The sequence below is a fragment of the Pseudorasbora parva genome, chromosome 21 (genome assembly GCF_024679245.1).
Source record: "Pseudorasbora parva isolate DD20220531a chromosome 21, ASM2467924v1, whole genome shotgun sequence".
In the NCBI taxonomy this organism is placed as follows: Eukaryota; Metazoa; Chordata; class Actinopteri; order Cypriniformes; family Gobionidae; genus Pseudorasbora; species Pseudorasbora parva.
The window spans coordinates 10,899,896-10,921,074 of record NC_090192.1 but is presented as its reverse complement, the minus strand read 5'-3'; the positions used below and the strand labels follow the sequence as shown (position 1 = coordinate 10,921,074).

General features: G+C 37.0%; 3 protein-coding genes across 4 annotated transcripts in view; 2 read left to right on the top strand and 1 right to left on the bottom strand.

Annotated features, from left to right (window-relative positions):
- Positions 1-241: 241 nt before the first annotated feature.
- Positions 242-2,365, top strand: LOC137056304 (serine/threonine-protein kinase pim-2-like). The gene is made up of 3 exons (XM_067430349.1): positions 242-449; positions 545-724; positions 2,177-2,365. Exons 1-3 carry the CDS (start codon positions 278-280, stop codon positions 2,236-2,238), a joined length of 414 nt encoding a protein of 137 aa, XP_067286450.1. The 5' UTR covers positions 242-277; the 3' UTR covers positions 2,239-2,365.
- Positions 2,366-7,791: 5,426 nt separating this feature from the next.
- prdm9 (PR domain containing 9) lies at positions 7,792-15,634 on the top strand. 2 transcript variants are annotated; one of them, XM_067430307.1, is made up of 6 exons: positions 7,792-7,935; positions 8,444-8,557; positions 8,700-8,971; positions 9,050-9,117; positions 9,193-9,383; positions 12,241-15,634. In XM_067430307.1, the coding sequence occupies exons 2-6, from the start codon at positions 8,512-8,514 to the stop codon at positions 14,166-14,168; spliced, it is 2,505 nt and encodes an 834-aa protein (XP_067286408.1). In that variant the 5' UTR covers positions 7,792-7,935; positions 8,444-8,511; the 3' UTR covers positions 14,169-15,634. The 2 variants fall into 2 exon arrangements, with proteins under 2 accessions (XP_067286408.1, XP_067286407.1); XM_067430306.1 differs by having other exon boundaries at positions 7,792-7,978.
- Positions 15,635-16,570: 936 nt separating this feature from the next.
- ppp1r9bb (protein phosphatase 1, regulatory subunit 9Bb) overlaps positions 16,571-21,179 on the bottom strand; it is a 40,465-nt gene continuing 35,856 nt past the window's right edge. The window contains exons 7-10 of the mRNA XM_067430308.1: positions 19,754-19,807; positions 19,064-19,293; positions 18,327-18,423; positions 16,571-18,210 (exon numbers count right to left, since the gene is read on the bottom strand). Of these exons, the coding sequence (XP_067286409.1) occupies positions 18,157-18,210; positions 18,327-18,423; positions 19,064-19,293; positions 19,754-19,807 (435 nt within the window). The 3' untranslated portion in view covers positions 16,571-18,156. The remainder of the gene's footprint in view (positions 18,211-18,326; positions 18,424-19,063; positions 19,294-19,753; positions 19,808-21,179) is intronic.

The window sequence follows — 21,179 nt, the reverse complement described above, 5'->3', positions numbered from 1 at the left end:
AAGATACTTTGATATATTTTGTTTAGAATTTTACCCAGCTAACCTTCTGATTACTATTTTTCTCTAGCCTGGGCATCCCAAACCTCTCGTTACAGAAGTGGCGCTGCTGCTGCTGATGAGGCGAAAACCCATAAGCCCGCTCATCATACAGCTATACGAGTGGTTTGAACATCCTGGAAAATTCACTCTTGTTATGGAGTTCCCCGAGCCTTGCATGAGCTTGTGGGACTACATCGTTCGTAAACCCGTCCTGTATGAACCCACAGCACGGTTCATCATGCGACAGGCTCTGCTGGCAGTACAGGTCTGCATCGAGCATGGTGTTTTTCATAATGACATTCATGCGCAGAATTTCCTGTTGAATGAAAGGACGTTGGCGCTCAAGCTGATAGACTTTGGCTGCGGTCAGCTATTTAGCAGTGATGGCTACGAGAGCAAAACATACGCTGGTGAGCATTTTGAGTATTTTTGAGTGTAGTGACTTATTAATTATTTGATGCTTTAAAAAAAAAATCTCAACAATGTGCAAATGTCTTGTTTACAGGAGTGCCGTATTACTGCCCACCTGAAGTCTTATCAGAACCTCGTTTCCACGCCGTACCAGCAAATGTCTGGGCTCTAGGAGTGCTGTTGTACACTATGGTGCACGCATTTCCTCCTTTTGCCAATTGGAAAGAAATCAGACAAGCCAACATTACATTTCTGAACTACAACTTATCCAAAAGTGAGTGAATCATATTGACAATACTGATAAACACACACACACACACACACACACATAAAGCAAAGACTCTTTACAGAAACAGTTAAAGATGAAGTATGTAAGATTTTTTTTATATAGATCAATGTATAGCGAGAGTTTGGGGCGTGGCCACTGTAGCAGGCGGAGCCATGGGAAAAGAAATTTAGCTAAAGAAGTGAAAGCCAAAATTCGCTGCATTTATACCTTAACGGTCCACTGAAATCAAAATTTAAGTTTTTTAGCTTTTAGTATGACTGTGTTAGCCTTAAAGTTATGAATAAGCTAGTATGTTCCAAAACTATGAAAAAATTTGCATTTAGGAAATATAAGCATTCAAATTTTACAGTCTCTCACTTCTGTTAAAACGAATCTCAGCTTTTGGTGACATCATCGCAGACTTCACTTTCTCGTCAAATCTTCTGTCCAATCAAAATGCTCTCTAGAATCTAAAGCCCTCCCCCTACGCTGCAGCTGAAATCAGTCAGTTATTCACACATTTACTCATTTCAACATGGTGAAAGGCACATAGCACACTATATATGTGATAGGAAACGATTCAGTGTAAATATGCTTTCATTTGAGGCGAATAAAGTCAATAAAGTTTTCACATTAGTTTCACACACCACAGCAGCGCACACACCCCAATGGCTCTGGTCTAAATTTAGACTACAGACACGAGAGCGCAGCGCGGATCATATGCGCGAGTCAGCGCAGACAACAAACATATCGGACACATTTGAATTCTGCGCAGAATGCTGAATTCCAAAGCGATATGGAGGAGATTATGATGATAAACAGTGTTAGAGGAATCTGGCTTTACCAAACAGAAAGGTCTGCTCTTGCGCTCTAGTCAAACTGTATATTAACAAAACGCTATTGGCTGTTTCAAAAAAGGGGAGGAGCTGCTAACAGCTGAAGCCGGTTCAGGGGAAATCACGTCAACACATTGAATAATGCAGCGCGTTTCAAAGGAATTCCGCCCTGTGCCACTAGTGTCGCAGAAATGACAGACTTCACTTTTAAAGTAAAGATAAGGAACATTTTACAGTATAATAATCATGTTTTAAATGCTGTTTTCATATTTGTACAGAATACAGGGATCTGATTAGCCAGTGCCTAGCCCGGGATCCAACTCAACGGCCGACGTTAGAGCAGATGTCACGACATAAATGGATGAGATGACCTACTGTAGATTGGAGAAGTTCAGGAGATTTACTCGATCAGTGTTTTCAGCAGGTGTGAGGAAGTGTAACAGACAGAGTAGGATTATTATCATTTGTCTTATTTCAAATTTGCGTTCTTGTTATAGTCAAGTCACCTTCATTTATAAAGTGCTTTATAAAATACAGATCGTTTCAAAGCGGCTTTACTGTAATAACCAGGAAAATATACAGTGTATTCATATAATGTTCATATAATCTTTGTATTGAATAGGAAACAACATACTTGCTGTCCTTGGTGGAGGGCTTGAGCTCGAGACTTGGGCCGAAGCCTGATGTCCAACCCCATCCTGACTGGGAACTCAGAGCCTGTCCCCGTCTGAGCAAAAACACAAGAGACTGCAAGACTGAAGAAGTCATCAATCATCCCAGCCACATTTGCTTTGTTTTAAAAGTCATTTTTGCTTTGATTTTAAACGTCAAGACAAGACAAGTCATCTTTATTTATGTAGCGCTTTATATACGACCGATCTTTACTCACAGCAGCTGAAATAATTAAACTTGTCATTTGATGGTGGATTGTAATCCAGAAAGGTCATCAGAAATTGAAATCTGAGGAAAACGCTAATACACGCTAAATACATGTAGTCACGCAATACTGATGTTTTTAAAATGAACAATTTGAGAACAAAGTTTTGCAAGGAAAATTCGTATTTTTTGCCATAATTCGTATTTTTTGCCATAAATTTCATGGAATTTATATAAGAACTTTCACCTTTAAATTCACGTTTTTATAATTCGTGGAATTGTTCATTTAATTATTCATCATAGCCCGTAAGCTAACTGAGCAGCAACAATCAAAAGTGAAGTCAAAGTTTCAAAGTTTAATTTTTTTCCTATAGTTTTAATTTGATGTATGATTTTGTTTTATTATCATACAATATTCTGTATGCCTCTACCTCTGTAATATTTCAGTCGAATCGGCACATGACAGTGCAGATTAGTTAAACTGATAATAAATTAAATAATCTGTTTTTTGATAAGGATAGTGCCGATGATTGTAATATATATTGTAATATAAATACATGATGAATGTCATCCTCCACTGCCTCATTAATAAAATCATAAATGGTCTTTATATCTTCACCAGTCTACTAACCAGTTCATGATGCATAAGTAAGTTATCGCAAACCATTTAAGCTTTAATTGCATTTTTACTAGTAATTAATAATTCTCAAAATGCGTTCTTAAGTCTGTACTTTTTTAATACGTCACCACTCCTTATATATTTTTAAAACGTCACCAGTCGCTGCCCAATACTGTTCCATTTCAAAGTTTACATCTAGCCAAGTACAGTTTAAATCTCCGGATGTGTCCTTGATTCGCCCCTTTTATCAAGGATGCATCGAGAGGTGACTTTAGCCGACTTGAGACAGACATGTATCCCAGAATGCTTCTTGTGCCAAACAACAAGTGTCAATAGCGGATGAGAAACCCAGCGTAATTTAAAAATTCTACTGTTAATGTGTCATGAAATGTACTTGTTTAAAGTTCAAATCTGTGGTTTATTCATAAAGAGATCGCCTATTTGAATTTGATCTGGTGTTTTCAGAGTTGTGAGATCCAGTCGATCACTGGGCGCTCAGCGCTCTTTAACCCCGCCGAGAGCAGCCTTTCCTCGGCTAGTCTTTCTGATGTTTGCCGCTGGCTCTGATGTCTAGGGCAAAGTGAAGTTTCATAACTTTGTATTTTTAGGATATTTAACTTATATTTAAGTTTATATTTAACTTTAGTATTTTGCCTACTTGCACTGACTGTATGTTTGACTGGATTGTTTGCTTTATTTCTTGTATAGCTTCTTTTACCTTTATAATGTCTATTTGATCTTACATAAACTGACATTTAACAAAAAGAAACTCAGTTGTTTTTTTGATGTCATAATTAATTTTATTACAGTGGTAAATGCACACTTATTGTCTGAACCACATATTATTGTTTAATATACTTTTTAGTAAATAACATTTTTTTTTAAAGTGGCAGTGTTTTATATTTTGTTTTATTATTAATATATCTGCAGTGGAGATAATCAAGGTATGCTTTACCTGAACCACATTTGTGTGGCTATTAATATGTTTAAGATTTTTTTTAAATGAAAATGAAAAGAGGCAGAGTGTTGTTTTATGACATATTTTGTTTTATTGTAACAGAGATAACCGTATTAATGCTGAGGGTCTCGTCTTCTCCTACAATCTTCTTGGGCATCTGACCTGGTTGACTGATATTTCATGTGATTGACTATATAACCACACGTGAAGAGCTTCAGCTTCCACTCATCGCCCAGCTGACTGTAAAAAGATGGTTGGGATAAGTGTTTACTCTTTACAAGCAATGTTTGCTCCCGGTAAATACTAGCAAACCACAAATAATACCTCTGTTCAGCATTAGTTAATCTTTGTAAATGTTAGTTAATAAAAATACAGCTGTTCATGGTTTGTTCACAGTATTAATGTTTACAAGATTTTATAAAGTATTAAAATATTCTCTTTCTTTTACATTAAAAAAAGGAACATTTCTGGAACCTTGACAAATCAGAGTTCACCCCGCTGATTGTTCAAATATGAGATAATGAAAAATTCTCACTGGATGATAACAGTCTCTGATGATTACCTATCAAGAATATTCCAATGTTACAAATAAGCTTTTCTTTTACTCCTCTGTCCTCATTTTCTTTCTTTCTTTGAAGGATTATATGAATGCTACAAATTTACACAAAAATAAGATTAATATATATAATAAACACTGCAACATTCTGTAAAAATCTTTCTGTAAAATTTTACTAAGGAATCGAGAGAAGTCTTAAACTAAGAGAAAGGGTTGGGTTGACCTCGTTGCTATGGATGATGTTAACATTTTTACTAACTATGCACAGAGCGATTGGCTGATGGCGGAGGGATATCTGATGGCGGAGTTTTTAATCATAGAAATATTGTACAACCAGATATCATGTTGCCATATTCAAATAAAGATTTTAAAATAAAATTTTGCCACGTCTCAAGATAGCAAGCATTGTGTAATTATCCGAAGTCAAGTATATATTTCATTCTTTACTTCAGAGTATTTGATGTTATATATGGATTACCTTTGAATTGATTATCTAATTGCCATTTTACATTTACCTGACTGTTAATAAATCGCTACACTTTGATTTATTTTGACTTGAATTATTCAGGTTATGAACAGGTATCATTTCAACAAAGGGTTAAACAGAATAATTAAAGGTGTAGTTAATTATTAAATATAAAATACCAAATAAACAATTGCCATTTGCCCAGCTCCATTGGGACAATTTGAGCGGCCTTACAGCGTCTCTCTTTATATATTTTTATGTTTCTTTTTAAAACTACATATTCTCTCTTTATTTCTCTCAGGTAATATTTCACTGTGAAAATTATTTCATCATGCAAATGTTACAAAAATGAAAATGTTATGTTTATCTGCTTACGCAGGGCATCCAAGATGTAGGTGTTTGTTTCTTCATTAGAACACAAATGAAGATTTTTAACTCCAACTGTTGCCGTATCATGTATGTCAATGGGGTGTTGTTCTATGAGAGTCACTGAGAGTAAAAAACACACAGACATACAAATGCATATTAAACCCTGTGGCTCACAATGCCTTAAAGAGTTAGTTCCCTCAAAAATGAAAATTATTTCATTAGTTACTCACCCTCATGTCGTTGGACACCCATAAGACCTTCGTTCATCTTCGGAACACAAATGAAGATATTTTTGTTGAAAGCTGATGGCTGAGAAAGGCTTCAGAGAGGCCTTCATTGGCATTCAGTACATTCCCACTCACAAGACCCATAAAGGCACTAAAAACATTGATACAAAGTCTATCTCACTACATTGGCTGTATAATAATTTTACAATGCGACGAAAATAGCTATTGTGTGCACAAAAATCAAAATAACGACTTTATCCACCAAGTTATTGATGTGTACTCGACGCATGCGCGAGAATATGACGTAGATCCGCCGTTCAGCTACATGAACCAGAAGAGAGGAAAAGTGCCGCTATCGCGTGAGTTCATGTCTGAGACCTACACGGAAGACAATAACTTGGTAGATAAAGTCAATATTTTTATTTTTTTTGCGCACAAAAACTATTCACGTCACTTCGTAAAATTATTGTACAGCCACTGTAGTGAGATGGACTTTGTAACAATGTCTTGTGAGTGGGAATGTACTGAATGCTAATGGAGGCCTTTCTGAAGCCTTTCTCAGCCATCAGCTTTCAACAAAAATATCTTCATTTGTGTTCCGAAGATGAACGAAGGTGTTACGGGTGTCCAATGATATGAGGGTGAGTAATTAATGACATTTTTGGGTGAACTAACCCTTTAAGACACAAAATGATTGGTTTATTGTGAGAAACTGAAGAGTATTTGTGTTATTTGTTTACCTCCTATCATACGAATCTCATCTAGTATTCCCGATGCCATTATTTCTATCAAGTAAGGTCATAGATAAACATCAAATTTTCATTATGGGGTGAACCATCCCTTTCAAGAACGATATCAACTGTTAAATAACATAGGCTATAAGATTACAATAAAATCAAATTTGTCTTATTTTAAATAAACACAAAAAACAGAGATAAAAATACTTACAATAAATTTACTTTTGCTAGCTAAATAAATGTTCAGTAATATCTTCCAAATATATATATATTTTTATTATTATTATTGTGGCACAATTTTTCTCTAAATAATGTTGATATGGCAACTAATAGAGGTAGATACACTAAGTTTCGTCATCCTGGTATGTGCGGAAGGTTTAAACCAAGGGGGTAATCTAGCGCTCGGAAAGCGTTCCACCCCTAGGGGCTGCCATTGCTAACCAAGCCATCACCTGCTGTTAGCATCCCATTGACTACCATTCATTTTTGAGTCACTTTGACAGTGAATAACTTTACATCTGAGACGTTTAAAGACTCCATTTGTCCATTGTTTATTTCTAAAGAAACACGACAATGTATAAAAGGCTCCATTACCTTGTATCTTACACAATCGCCCCGCAGAAGCTGTTTTTGTAAAAATAGGCTAACGATTGCGTCATAACCAACGCGACCCTGTCGCACAGTTGAGAAATTACCGAATAGACCCGAGGAGACGCTCGCAGGCAATCTTTTACTGTCTATGAGACAGTCGGGGGGACGTGGAGACATAAAGTCTGATAAAAGTCAAGGGAGAAGAATGGGTAGTGAGCCAAAAGTAGCGGGAGAAAATATTTTAAAACAACGTGATTCAGCTTTCACTTTCCACATCTACTAGAAGACCTACAGCTGTCAGACAGGTTGCTCACGTCACATCTACGTCCTCAAGCTCAGTCTGAGCCTGCGCAGTTCGCTCAGCCATCAGGAAGTGAGTGCCCCTAGGTTGACTTCATTATTTCGCCGTTGACGTCAATGGGGTCGCTCGGTCCATTTCTTTTACTGTCTATGGTTTAAACCATATGTTACAATAGCTGCTCTTCCCTACTCAACCACGAGCAAATCAGTTGAGCGCCCCATCACTTAGCGAAGTTGCAGTCTTTTTTCTTCTCTTTTTTAATTAGACATAAAGACACACACAAACATTTACAACTATGTAACAAGACATCCAAAAGATAAAACAACTTAAAATAATTGGGTTTACAATATATAAAATATAACATTATTTTAACAAAATATAATAATAATAATAATAATAATAATAATAATAATAATAATAATAATAATAATGATAATAAATGCAAATAAAAAATAATTTTAAAAAATATTGTTTATGCATACAGCAGATTTAAATAAGCGGAGTTGCAGCAGTCTTTACACTCCACACGCACCGTGATAGCGTCACCGACAGACGCCGACGCATTACAACTTCCTGTTTTGGGGAATCGCTGAGTTGGTTTCTTGTTTGCTATCCAGCTAGTAAACTTGAATCTACAACAAGACTGCATAACTTGAGTGTGCCTACGGTGTTGGGTAAAAAGTGCATTTTACTGCGTTTAGTGAAACAATGTCGGTCTGCCCGGGTGGGTGTTTTTGTATAATAAAGCGAAGTAACGTTAGTTAGCTAACTATAGACTTACCATGCTAGCTCTAGATCGCTCAAATCGATCTATAAACATGTTTCTCTCTTTTTAATTTTTCTTAATGGTTTAGTTGAATCTATATGCCTGGTTTAAACTTTGAATGATGAATGCGTTTCAGCAATGCAACGTTATGCCATTTACGCCGGTTTAAACCGTTAAAACAAGGTCAGCAGATTGTGTCACGACAGCCTTAGCTTAAATAATTTATTTTCAATGTTGCCATATCAGTAATTTTCTAAGTTATTCTGCTGCTGTTGTTTTATTGAAATGTGTCGTCTTATTTTAGTTTGTCCCAAATGAGTTATGGTATAATAAAGGATATAACTTCAAGGGGAGGCATTTTTGCTCAGTAATGTTAGCACTGTAACATGTTATTAACATTGTTTTTCAACTGGTTCCTGACAGATTTGCCACCACGTGATGAACATAATTTAGAGATACAAGGCTCTATTACTAATTGTTCTTCAGCCGTGATGATGGAAGAACAGGACGGTAGCATGCTTAATGACCAACATTTCTGTAAGTAAATTAGATACAAGCTTAAAAATGCAGATGTTTACACAAAACATAATTAAAATGTATTTTCTTTCTACCCTTTCATGTGTACCTTTACCCTCTGTGTCTGCAATACCCTCTCCTTTTACTTCTCGCTTTTTGGCAGACTGTGAGATGTGTCATCAGCACTTCATAGACCAATGTGAGGTTCATGGGCCACCATTATTTACATGTGACTCACCAGCTGCTATTGGCCTTCCTCAGAGAGCTCTGCTAACACTGCCACAAGGCTTGGTTATTGGTCGATCAAGCATCTCTAATGCAGGACTTGGGGTTTTCAATCAAGGCCAGACTGTGCCATTAGGAATGCATTTTGGACCTTTTGATGGAGAGGAGACATGTGAGGAAAAGGCATTGGATAGTGTCTACTCTTGGGTAGTGAGTATCAACATTAATGTTTTGTCATTTCAGTACAAGGATTGGACTAAACATATAGTAACAGCCTTTTCTCTCCAGATTTACAGAGGCAATAATCAATATAGTTACATTGATGCAGGGAATGACACTTACTCTAATTGGATGAAGTAAGTACTTCTTTTGTGCGCTTTTGTTGTGTATTGTAGTTTATGTAGTTGCCTCAATCTTGCATCTTGCTTTAGGTTTGTGGTGTGTTCGAGGAGTGAGACAGAGCAGAATCTTGTTGCATTCCAGCAAAATGGACGTATTCTGTTCCGTTGTTGTCGCCCTATTAGCCCTGGGCAGGAATTTAGAGTTTGGTATGCTGAGGAATATGCTCAAGGACTTGGCATCATCTGGGATAAGATCTGGAATAAGAAATGCATTTCTCAAGGTAACTAAATCTTGAACGTTTACCTCCTGTGTGAAATTAATTTTGTGAAACATAAAAAAAATGTGTATATATATTAGGGCCGGGACTTTAATGCGTTAATTAAGATTAATTAATTACGGGACTTTTAACGCGTTAATTAAGATTAAATACGCAAAAAATAAACATAATTTTAACCACACTTATTTTTGCACTGCGGGACGTTTTTCAATGAATTTCGACGGACCGATTATCAGGGGCGTGGGACTGGGGGGATAAAGGGTACTGATTAACCAGGGCCCGAGGCAGGGAAGTCCGTTTTCTATACATACATATATATGGTACGGGGGCCCAGCAAGATGGTTTGTACCCAGGGCCCAAAATTTGGTGCTACGCCACTGCCGATTATACTGGAACACCAACTAGCGTTCACGAGTCACGACAACAGCAACCATAGTGAACATGAACGAAGAAGCTGATGAGACCGCTTTGCTTGGCCCCGTGGATGAAAAATTTTGTTTTAAAAAACGAAAGGATGGAAGCGTCGACAAGAGCATGGTTGTGTGCAAGCTGTACAACAAGGAATTTGCGTATCACCGCACAGCACATCGAGCCTCAAATATCACAAATATGCTTTTGCTACACTTAATGGCAAACATTGCACTGGTCTGCTGGACTGAAATAAATAAACAATATTTTGTTGATTAAGCTTATGTATTCAGTCATTATTCAATGGTATACTAAAAATCCATGTGAAAAATTACTTCTCTCTGTTCTCAGGTCAAATATTTATATGCAATTAAATTGCGATTAATTACTTACAAAGCCTCTAATTAATTATATTTTTTTTTAATCGAGTCCCGGCCCTAATATATATATATATATATATATATATATATATATATATATATATATATATATATATATATATATATATATATATATATATAAATAATTAGAGGTGGGCATAGATTCATTTTTTTTAATCTAGATTAATTTTGAACTAATTGCTTATTAGTTCGGTTTTTCACAGTTTTAGGTTCACGGTTCTGTATTTACGTTCTGTATTTACTGTGTTCAGGGAAAAAAGGACAACTGTCAAATAAAAATAAAGAAAATAAGAACAAATATTTTAAATACAAGCAGCACACAAATAATACTATTGAGCAAAGATACTAATAAAATAAATGTTTTTCAGGTGGGTCTAACATTAGTTGTTTGGTAAAGAAATTAAATAATCAAATGAAAAATAGTTGCATATTTCACTGTTTAAATTAAAAATGAATCCTTATTAAACTTAGACCAGCTATTCAGTCAAGAGCAGTAAGCGATCTTTTGTTTGACAGACAGCAGTAAAGGCTACTGCACCTTTAAGACCCAATGTAGGGATATGCGTCATCTTTCTCGACTCTATAAAGTTCACTTAAGGCATGTACAGACTCTATCTGCTTGGATACTCATCAAGATGAAAATGTTGACATACTTTCTGTGTGAGTTTGTCCGTTCAAGCGCAAGAATTGAAAGATAACTCAATATTTGCGTGCTGTGAGACGTGTGCGCGCTTTGGGACGAGTGCACAGAGATAGATCTTCTCAGAGTGCGCGCAAGTTCTCATTTGCGTCTTCTGGCGAATATACCTGGGTGATGACGGTGAAAATGACTGATCATATTCGAACATACGGCAGCACTCGCATGCATTGAACAGTTTACAAAGAGAGCCCGTTTTGCCCAAGTTTTTCTTTTATTATCGCTGTTGTAATGTATCACTGAGAAGCCAGCACGTGTATCCATCGACAGAAACATACATAAAGCATTATTTTCAAGTTACAACCCATTAAATATGCGTCATCAGATGTGAGATGAAACGCGGTGCAAGTGCACCTTTTTCACGGCAACCCTGCTCTCGTCAGACAGCACCCCGGTTGAGAAACGCTGGTATAGATCGTATAATCTGTGATTTTATTGCCGTCCGAATCCAGAATGTCAGTGTTTTTCTCCCACCATACGCGTCAAAAAAAATAATCCCCGGCCGAATTACCTAATGTTTTTTGACAAAAATCGTTGTGCGGTAATTTATTTGCCGTACAAATCCACATCTCTAAGTTTTCAAGAAAAGTTCACTTCAAAATTAATTGTTTATATCCTTTTTGACAACTGCAGAGCACCGTACGGTTGCACGTATTTACAAGATGATACATCTTTCATCACTGCTCAAAAGAGAAAGAGCAAACATTTGAAATGAGCTGTACGGCAGTAATTAACGTTATATAGGTTAGATTTGCAGCATTGTATTAACTTATTTCCTCTGACTTCCACATTTTTAAAATTACATCATCTTATTTTTAAACAGCAGAATACAATAATTAACAATTTCCTATTATTAAATGAAATATGAAATAAGACTTATTATTCCAAGCATATGACATTTTTACAACAGACAATCATTCGACTGACCACGTGAGCAGGTTCACAGGTGCGCAGAATCACAAAACTCCACTGGGAATAAATCACCATCCGAATTCACAAGTTTCTTCACTGAGGTGGCATGCAAATTTATTTTTACGGACGTCCACATGAGAAACATTTACCGTCCGAATAGGGCTACAGGCAGGCAGCTGCCAGTAATATCGTGAGAGTTTTGGGAGGCAGGTCTCCCTCGTTTTACATTTACATTTTTGCATTTGGCTGATGCTTTTTATCCAAGAGAACTATTTGAATTTAGCATTTGTGATTTTTGCCATAAACATGTCAGTTATTTAGCTTAATTATAAGTCCTTGAAGCTTCCATACTACTTAGCTAAATAAAACGACTGCCATGCATTTTTTGTTGATATCTGTCATGGCCTGGTGGCTTTCCACTAATTTAAATTCTTTTTTTCAGGTACAACTGAAGAACAGGAGACTCAGGACTGTCTATGTCCTCATTGCCATTACTCCTTCCCAACTACTTTTTATCTGCGTGTTCATGTTAAACGCTCGCATCCCGATCAGTATGCGCACTTCATGCTGACACAGCCGTTTGAGCCTGAAGACAACCCACCAGTTATAGACATAGACCAGTGCCTTCTGGCCTCTGATACAGCTTCTCCAACCCATATACAGCCAATGACAGAAAGCTGTCAAGGTCAAATTTCGACCGTAAATGGACAACCCATCCATCACTTAGAAAAGTCAGACCGCACTGATTTGTCCGAAACATGCAGTAATGGGTTGAGTGACCAGGCAAATTCTGCTACCGAGATCTCAGATGAAATAAATAAATGTGGTGAGTGTGGCCGGAACTTTTTGAGATCTTGTCATCTGAAGAGACATCAGCGCACAATTCACTCTAAAGAAAAGCCTTATTGCTGCAGCCACTGTAAGAAGTGTTTTAGTCAGGCAACAGGCCTGAAAAGACACCAACAAACCCACCGAAGAGAGAAAAAGAAAGTTAAAGATGCCAGCAGACCTTCTGGCATATATCCTTGCACTAAGTGCACCTTCTCTTTTGTGGCCAAATTCAATTTAAATCAACATCTCAAACGGCATCACCATGGAGAGTACCTCAGATTAGTTGAGAGTGGCTCGCTCACAGCAGGCACTGAGGGTGATACAGAGATTATTTCTGACAAGCATGACCCAACCTATGAACCTCCCACTCGAGTGAAGACGTCTGCAAAGAACCCTCTGAGAGGCAGGAGTCGCCCTAAAAAAGTGCCTGTTGGTCGACCAAGGGGCCGACCACCTAAAAACAAGCAAGCAGCTGAGGTTGAAGTCGAGAGGAGTTCACCTGTCTGCACTGAGTGTGAACAAGGGTTCTCTGATTTAGAGACATTGAAAAATCACCGATGTGCAGGAGATGATGATGACAAGATCGGGGAACCACAGGAAGCGCCAGCTTCCCAGTATGTCTGCGGTGAATGCCTGAGAGCGTTCACTAATTTGGATCTTCTCAAAACCCATGAGTGCATTCAGCAGGGAGACGGATCTTACTGTTGCTCTCATTGCAACCTTTACTTCAATCGTATCTGTAACCTTCGTCGCCATGAGCGCACTATCCACTCGAAGGAGAAGCCCTACTGTTGCACGTTGTGCCTCAAGTCCTTCACCCAGTCTTCTGGCTTGAAGCGCCACCAGCAGAGCCATTCACGCCGCAAATCCCACCGCCAGAGCTCTGCCCTGGTTAATGCCACCATCTTTCCCTGCACGTACTGCCCTTTCTCCTTCACTGATGAGCGCTACCTTTACAAACACATCCGCCGTCACCACCCGGAAATGAGCGTAAAATATCTGAGTTTCCAAGAAGGGGGTGTTCTGTCTGTTGAAAAGCCTCACAGCTGCAGCCAGTGCTGCAAGAGCTTTAGCACAATCAAGGGCTTCAAGAATCACAGCTGCTTCAAGCAGGGGGAGAAGGTGTATCTGTGCACAGATTGCGGAAAGTCCTTCAGCTGGTTTAATAGCCTCAAGCAACACCAGCGCATCCACACAGGAGAAAAACCTTACACGTGTCAGCAGTGCGGAAAGAGCTTTGTCCACTCTGGACAACTGAATGTGCACCTCCGCACACACACGGGTGAAAAACCTTTCTTGTGCTCGCAGTGTGGAGAAAGCTTCAGGCAATCAGGAGATTTGAGGAGGCATGAACAGAAGCATTCAGGCGTTCGGCCATGCCAGTGCCCTGATTGTGGAAAAAGCTTTAGTAGGCCACAAAGTCTCAAAGCTCACCAACAGCTTCATAATGGCACCAAACTTTTCCCCTGCACTCAGTGTGGAAAAAGCTTCACGCGTAGATACCATCTCACCCGGCATCATCAGAAAATGCATTCCTGACTAAAGTATTAACAAAAGACTGATGAGTTTATGGATGCCATATATAAAAAGTTTGTTGTTCCGGCTTTTAAGAACATCTTTAGTTCTTTTAAGACAAAATTATATAGCCAATGAAAAGATCCTGTTCTTGTCAACTTTTACACATTGAAATTGAACTAGGCATTTTTGAGTATAACATAAGTGAGCACACAATTGCTAGGTGTAGTTGGTCCTTAAAGACAGTTATGGAAGCAAAAGTATATTTTAATAATGGCAAAATGTGTAATCATTGAACAATATGTTCCTATTATTGTAGTAAAATAATTTTGTAAATGTTTGCGTTGTAAGATGGTTTCTTTTTAGTGAAGAATCTTGGAAGATGGGAAAATTAGTTTTTGTTATTCCAGTTATATTCAAAGAAGAAAACGTTCTCTTAAGAGTTTGCATAATGCATAAATGTATTTGTGTGTTTTTGTTTTTTTCTTAAGCTGTCATGTCACTCCATACAACAGCAAGTGCACACTGTCATCTTTTGTGCTTCTCTTAATATTTTACTTTTAGCAATTGTAGGTACATTGAGCATAGATGATTTCCAGAGTGGCTTTACATTTCACTATGATTTACTTTGATTATGATTTCTCTTCAGTCTAGTTCGCCTCTTTTGCATTTTTATTTTAGTTTTGCTTTGGTTACAAATGGGCCTCCTAAAAAAGAAATATTGTGATGCTCATTTGTACACTGGCTTTGGTTGCTGTCATGTGTCTTAGCCATAATTGTATTCTGTATAAAATACAATGTGTTTGTCTATATTAAATTCAACGTTGTCACAATGTGTGCAAAGGTAGAAAAATAAACCCTCCATAACTGACCCCAAGAAAAACAAAAGTTACCTTAATAAACAATACAGAGATGAGACTTTATTCAAACTATTATGAAATCAAACCATCTGTCATTGCTTCAAAATCCCAAAAACCCCAAAAAATGTATTTTAGGGATTAGAGAGTTCTTGACATGCACATTGGGGTTATGCAAATGTCACGCCTTCTTGGAAATATTTAAAGCCCAAATGCATTAATGCAATAAAATAATTTGAACAAACTTTTTTCTTTCTCCATCTGCCCATGAGCATAATATTTGAGTAACAAAGAGTTCTCTAATCGCATAGTTTTGCAAATATGAATTTGAGCTGTATTTTCTGAATTTGTACCACAGAGCCAGTCAGATCATACATTAAAAGACTGAGCAGAAGAAAACTCACCAAGTTGTTTGGGTTGAGGAGGATGAAAAGCCTCTGGTATGATTTGAGGACTTGCATTTTCTAGAGCTTTTAAAAAAAAATTATTTTCAACACAATAAGTTGTATCAATTTGCTCCCTCTAGAGGTTAGTAATGCACATGGTCGTGTGGCCATGGAGTCTCAGATACATCCAAGATTTATATTACCCAGTGTTTAATCGCATCCCAAATAAAAGTTTGTGTTTACATAATATATATGTGTGTGCTGTGTCTGATTATTATGTATATATAAATACCCACGCATGCTTGTATATACACCGACCACCAGGCATAACATTATGACCCCTCACAGGTGAAAGGAATAACTGATATTTTCATCACGGCACCTGTTAGTGGGTGGGACATATTAGGCAGCAAGTGAACATTTTGTCCTCAAAATTGATGTGTTAGAAGCAGGAAGGCAGAGGTAAGTATGATGCTTCGGCCAATGTTCTGCTGGGAAACCTTGGTCATGCCATCCTTGTGGATGTTACTTTGACACGTACCACCTACCTAAGCATTGTTTCACACCATGTACACCCTTTCATGGAAACGGTATCCCCTGGTGGCTGTGGCGTCTTTCAGCAGGATAATGTGCCCTGCCACAAAGCAAAAATGGTTCAGGAATTGTTTGAGGAGCACGAGTTTGAGGTGTTGACTTGCCTTCCAAATTCCCCAGATCTCAATCCAATCAGGCATCTGTGGGATGTGCTGAACAAACGAGTCTGATCGATGAATGTCCCACCTCGTAACTTCTAGGAATTCAAGGAGCTGCTGCTTACATCTTGGTGCCAGATACCACAGCACACCTTCAGAGGTCTAGTGGAGTTCGACGGGTCAGGACTGTTTTGGCAGCAAAGGGGGACCAACACAATATTAGGTCATAATGTTATTCCTGATTGGTGTATATATAAAATATTTATAATTAAAAAATAATATTAATATACAGTATATATGTACATGCAATTATATATACATATAATTATACAAAGTAAACACATATATTATGTAAATACAAACGTTTTGGATTAATCGTTTGACAGCCCTTGCTCTCTTGACAGATTTAGTTAGATGGGAACTTTAGAATTACCATTATGTCCATGCAGTTAAGCATATTGAACAACTTAAAGAAAATAAAGCAACCTTGGTTACAAATCCACAGTTGACTTTATTTCATAAAAGCACATTAACAAACCACATTTTTCATACAAGCCTTGCACTGGAAAACAAAAAGTTTTTTACATGCCTCATCTTTTTTAATTTAGTCCCGGTGTAAAGACTAATGGTGACACTAAATCTACAATCACAATCATTTATAGTTCTTAGTTCCTTCGTACATTTCACATAATTACGTTAACAAAATGTCTTGCTTCCTATAGGATGTGAAATTCACTGTTGTATCTATAGGACATCTTTCTCTAACACCAACAGCAAGTCTAGCTGTGCTTTAGGTTAAATTATACTGAACAATTCATGAGGCAGGTTCACTCCAGGAAGTAGTATGTAGATAGTGTCCAATTTGTTTTATTATTATTTTTTATATATCCAGATTTCATGAAACTATTTTGGACTCAACAGGTCAATCTATTTAAACTGCTTTTAAATGAAATCACACTCATTAAAAAAAGAAGAAGAAGAAAAAGAAAACTATACACAGGAGGCCAGTCCCATAATCATAAATGTATCTGGTATAGCTGAACAAAAGAACAGTTCCACTGGTAAAAAGTAAGTAGCAAACACTTTTTTTGTCTCTGTAAAGAAGGTATAAGGGGATGTCTAAATGAACACTGGAGAGTGACAACACTTGAGTAATACTGAAAAAAGGCAGCAGTTGGTTTTTAAGGTTCATGTCACCAAAACCTTGCACAAGAGGTATAGGGTGAACTGATATATAGGTAGAAACATTTGTAGTGAGAGAAACCCCTTGAAATCTGGCTATATATAGTAAGGCTAAGCTACGTATGTTTTTTTAAATGACCACAAAATAGCTGAAATACATCCTCCACTGGTTCTTTAAGAGACCATTCATCACTTTGAGTCTTTCCTATGTTCCTCAGGTTCCATCCATTCTACCATAAATGATGTGCTTCCCATTTTATATTAATATATACTTTTAAAGAATCTAGACAAATCATACTTCTTGTTTTATGACATATAACTGGCTCCTAAGGTATAGTCCCAGTAAAGACATCAGGATAAAAGAGTGAAAAAAAGAGTAGTGAGGTACAGCAGCAAAGTGGCAGTTCATTACTGGAGTTTCAGAAACGGATGTCTTCAAACACAAGACGTTGTTTTCACCACTTCTGGTACAACCGGTGCCTCTGTTTTATTCGTTTCAGGGAAAATGTTCCACTGTAATGACAGATCAGTCTTCCGTTCTGCCACATTTATGTTGTTAACATAACTTAAAAAAGACAACAGAGTTTATTGTGTACATTAGAGTATTACAGGAACAACTTTGGCAAAACTATCAATGACAGCCGAATCATTATCTAGAGTTAATATAAGGAAAATACAAAGGGTTTTAAAGAGCAAACACTGCAGGGTAAAACAATTATTCACAATACTAAGAATGAAGAAAAATCTCTAAAACCATAAAAAGCCTGAAATCAAGGTATGAATAAATGAAACTTGGGTTTACTGACAATGATAAAATGGACAAAAGTACAGATTCTCTATTTCCCCAATTCCAGTACATTTACACTGAAGTAGTTATTTAAACAATTAATAACTTTTACGATGGATCCAGTGACTTCAACTCCTCGACCTGTGACCCGAGATCTAGTACCTGTATAAAGAGATATTTCATATAACTGCTTAAACCTTATAAACTGTACTGTATATATTAGGGGTAAGTAAAAGGATTTTATTATACTAAATATAATAGGAATGGGATCGCTCTACCTTGTCTTGGAGTTGTTCTGTGTCCTCCTTTTGTCCTCCTTCAGTCTCCTCTAGAGTTTTCTGCTGAGCTGTTTTCTTCTTCAGGAACTCAATCTCCCTTTATGAAAACAAAGGAAAGCAAAAGACATTGATTGGATTCCTGAGGTTTATATGAATCCTCAAAAAAATGTGTGAATCCTCATTAAAATCTGGTGTATATAATGTTTTTGGGCCATTGACTAAGAAGAAATCTAGTTTAAAAGCAATTGCCAAGCAAGAAGTCCTTAGAAATCTGATCTTTGTATTCATGTTGGTTTTATATAGTTTATAGCATTTTAGTAAAGGTTGTCATTTTTATTTTATCTTTCCTTTATGATGAAAAGGAAAGATTTCCTTGCATCTTTTTGGAAAAGGTTTTTTCTTTAACAAATATATTTTTAAGAAAAAGATTATTACAAACCTTCTGTTTAAGTTTTTATTACCATAGAAGATGTGCATCCAATTCGTTTAATTTTGAATAAATGAATTGATCCAAACAAAAATTTGTCACATTTAGGGCCCTTTTACTGTTTATATGAATCTTGTGTTTGTTTAGTGGGTATGTCTTCTGAAATGCAACTATGTAATTCTAACTGTATGTATTGTCTATTAAAATGTATTTATTAACCTTTAAAATGAACAAACAGCAATCTTTCATGGTTAAAACTAAACAGCATAAGAATGTAGATATGGATTAGTGTCAGTTTGTTTTCGCTCACTTCAGCTGATACTCTTTTATAAGGCGTTTAGCCTTGCTGTATTTGCGTTCTAGAGCCTGGTATTGAGCCTGTGTTTCTTTCAGGTGCTCATCCACAGCCTGGCAAAGACTCTGCGCCTCCATCCAATATCCCTCCAGCTTCTCCATGCGCTCCCGATTCTCCTGCATGTTACGCTCCATCTGGGCCTTTTCAGCACGCCAGCGCTGCTTTTCCTGATCTGCGTGATTCAGCTTAACACATAAATGTAAATGGTTACCTTCTTAGACTTGTCATGCAAATAGTAACATAAATGCGGAAAACTGTCAGAGGAAAACGTTCCATATTTAAATGTAAAGGCCTAAAAATTCTGCCATCATTTACTCACCCTCATAGCATTAATACTGTAAACCTTTATTATTTTCTTACTTTTGCGGAACAAACCGAGAAGTTTACCAAATTGTAGAATGTAAGCCGGAATACACTGATATTCTTCCCTTCCACCAAGCTCTGAAGTCTCATTAAAACACAAATATTTGCACATTCAATCTTGGTGCCTCAAGACGTGTTCTGTCTGGTTTGATGTCAACAATGCCATAATTTATAGGCAGGTTTGGAAAGAAACGTAAATGATGACAATTTTCTGGTGAACTTTCACCAGAATATTTTCTCTTGATCCTAAGAAAACTCACAATTTGAAAAGGGTTATCATACCTTCCTCTTGAGCTGTTGGATTTCAGCCTGAGTCACAGCATGTTTGATCTGCAGCTGCCAAAGTAGTAAACAGATTACAAAACATAACTAAATCTTCTCTTTTGCCATGACAATTTAATATTAAACAAAACAGTGATTAGTCTAAATAGTCTAATCAGTGTGCTAGAGCATTTGGAGTTTGTCCCTTCAAACTGTCTTTCTACATAAATGTATTCATCATACATGATAGTACAGTATTTTACCAATTTCAGGTATAATATTTTGTTACCATTCAGTTCAGCTGTACATACTGTAATTAGGCCATTTCATATAAAATTGTGATTGAAAAGTATGCTTTACAAACTTCTGCTTAGGTGTAATTTTCATTAGCTTTGTTTCTATTTTAAAATGTGCATTAAAAACGTATGAGCTCTTTTGAGTATGAACTATGATAGAAACACATTTCCCGAATAAATTCCTCGATGTGCATACAAAAATCTTGGGCCGGCATAACTGGACTACCCAGCAGAACGGTCTTTTTGCATCAACGCTGTTTTGGTTGTTCTGAAATGCCTGAGCAAAGTCAGTTGTCAAAGTGGTTTGGTGTAATTCCTTCCCAGAACTCTTTTACATGACTGCGTACCCAAACAGCAACAAAATGACGTTTATTGCGTTTCGTCTCTGTGCTCTGAAACGCAAGTCATTTATTATATACGGAAATGATTACATACAGTGGCTTCTCCTACTTTTCTAAGTGATATTTAGTGGTAGTTTATCAGGAAAGTGACAATTTTGTTCTCTTGGATGGAAACGGTGCTTTATTTGCAAATGTTTTATGCGATATTCCAATTTTGACCATAGTTAAATTTGCAACTTTGGATGGAAACATAGGTATAGTGTCCTGTTCTGGTTTGCCTGTGTTCATTGTTTCCTTTGCTTATTAGTTTCCATGGTTTTAAATCATAGTTTCCTTGGTTTTATTATTGGATTTAAAGACTATTCTTTGTTTCAGTTTCTTTGTTGTGTGCTTTATTACTACAGCCACTCTTGACACTTGTATTTTGTTTTATGGGTAATTTTGTCTTAAAATTTTACGGGAAAATCTCTTCTGTGTCTTGACGTCATCTGTCTATTTTAAAAGCTAAGAAATAATTTATTTCTACTTGCAAGCGTAATTAAATGGGGATGCTTCCTAACTTTAACACAAGCACATTTTTCATTAGATACTTGTCAATATTAGCCTGGCTCTGCCCCCCTACGTACTTCTGCTCAATTTTCATTTTCCTTCAGTACTCCGTCTGGGTTTGCGGTATATTCTCTGGTCAAATTTTAACCGGTCCGATCAGCGAACACAGGGAGTGGCTGAGAATGATGATGTTGATGTCGTGCGCTAGTTTGAGATGACATACGTCGCGAACAAACGTTAGCGAATGGTTATGGCAGATCT

What these genes read in the sequence shown, in the direction of transcription:
- prdm9 (XM_067430306.1), top strand. An exon ending in GCTTAATGACCAACATTTCT is followed by an intron (nt 8,558 to 8,699) that starts GTAAGTAAATTA and finishes GCTTTTTGGCAG; the next exon opens with ACTGTGAGATGTGTCATCAG. An exon ending in TAAGAAATGCATTTCTCAAG is followed by an intron (nt 9,384 to 12,240) that starts GTAACTAAATCT and finishes TCTTTTTTTCAG; the next exon opens with GTACAACTGAAGAACAGGAG.
- LOC137056304 (XM_067430349.1), top strand. Translation starts at nt 278, where the DNA reads ATGCGACAGGCTCTGCTGGCAGTACAGGTCTGCATCGAGCATGGTGTT. An exon ending in CGAGAGCAAAACATACGCTG is followed by an intron (nt 450 to 544) that starts GTGAGCATTTTG and finishes TCTTGTTTACAG; the next exon opens with GAGTGCCGTATTACTGCCCA. An exon ending in GAACTACAACTTATCCAAAA is followed by an intron (nt 725 to 2,176) that starts GTGAGTGAATCA and finishes TGTATTGAATAG; the next exon opens with GAAACAACATACTTGCTGTC.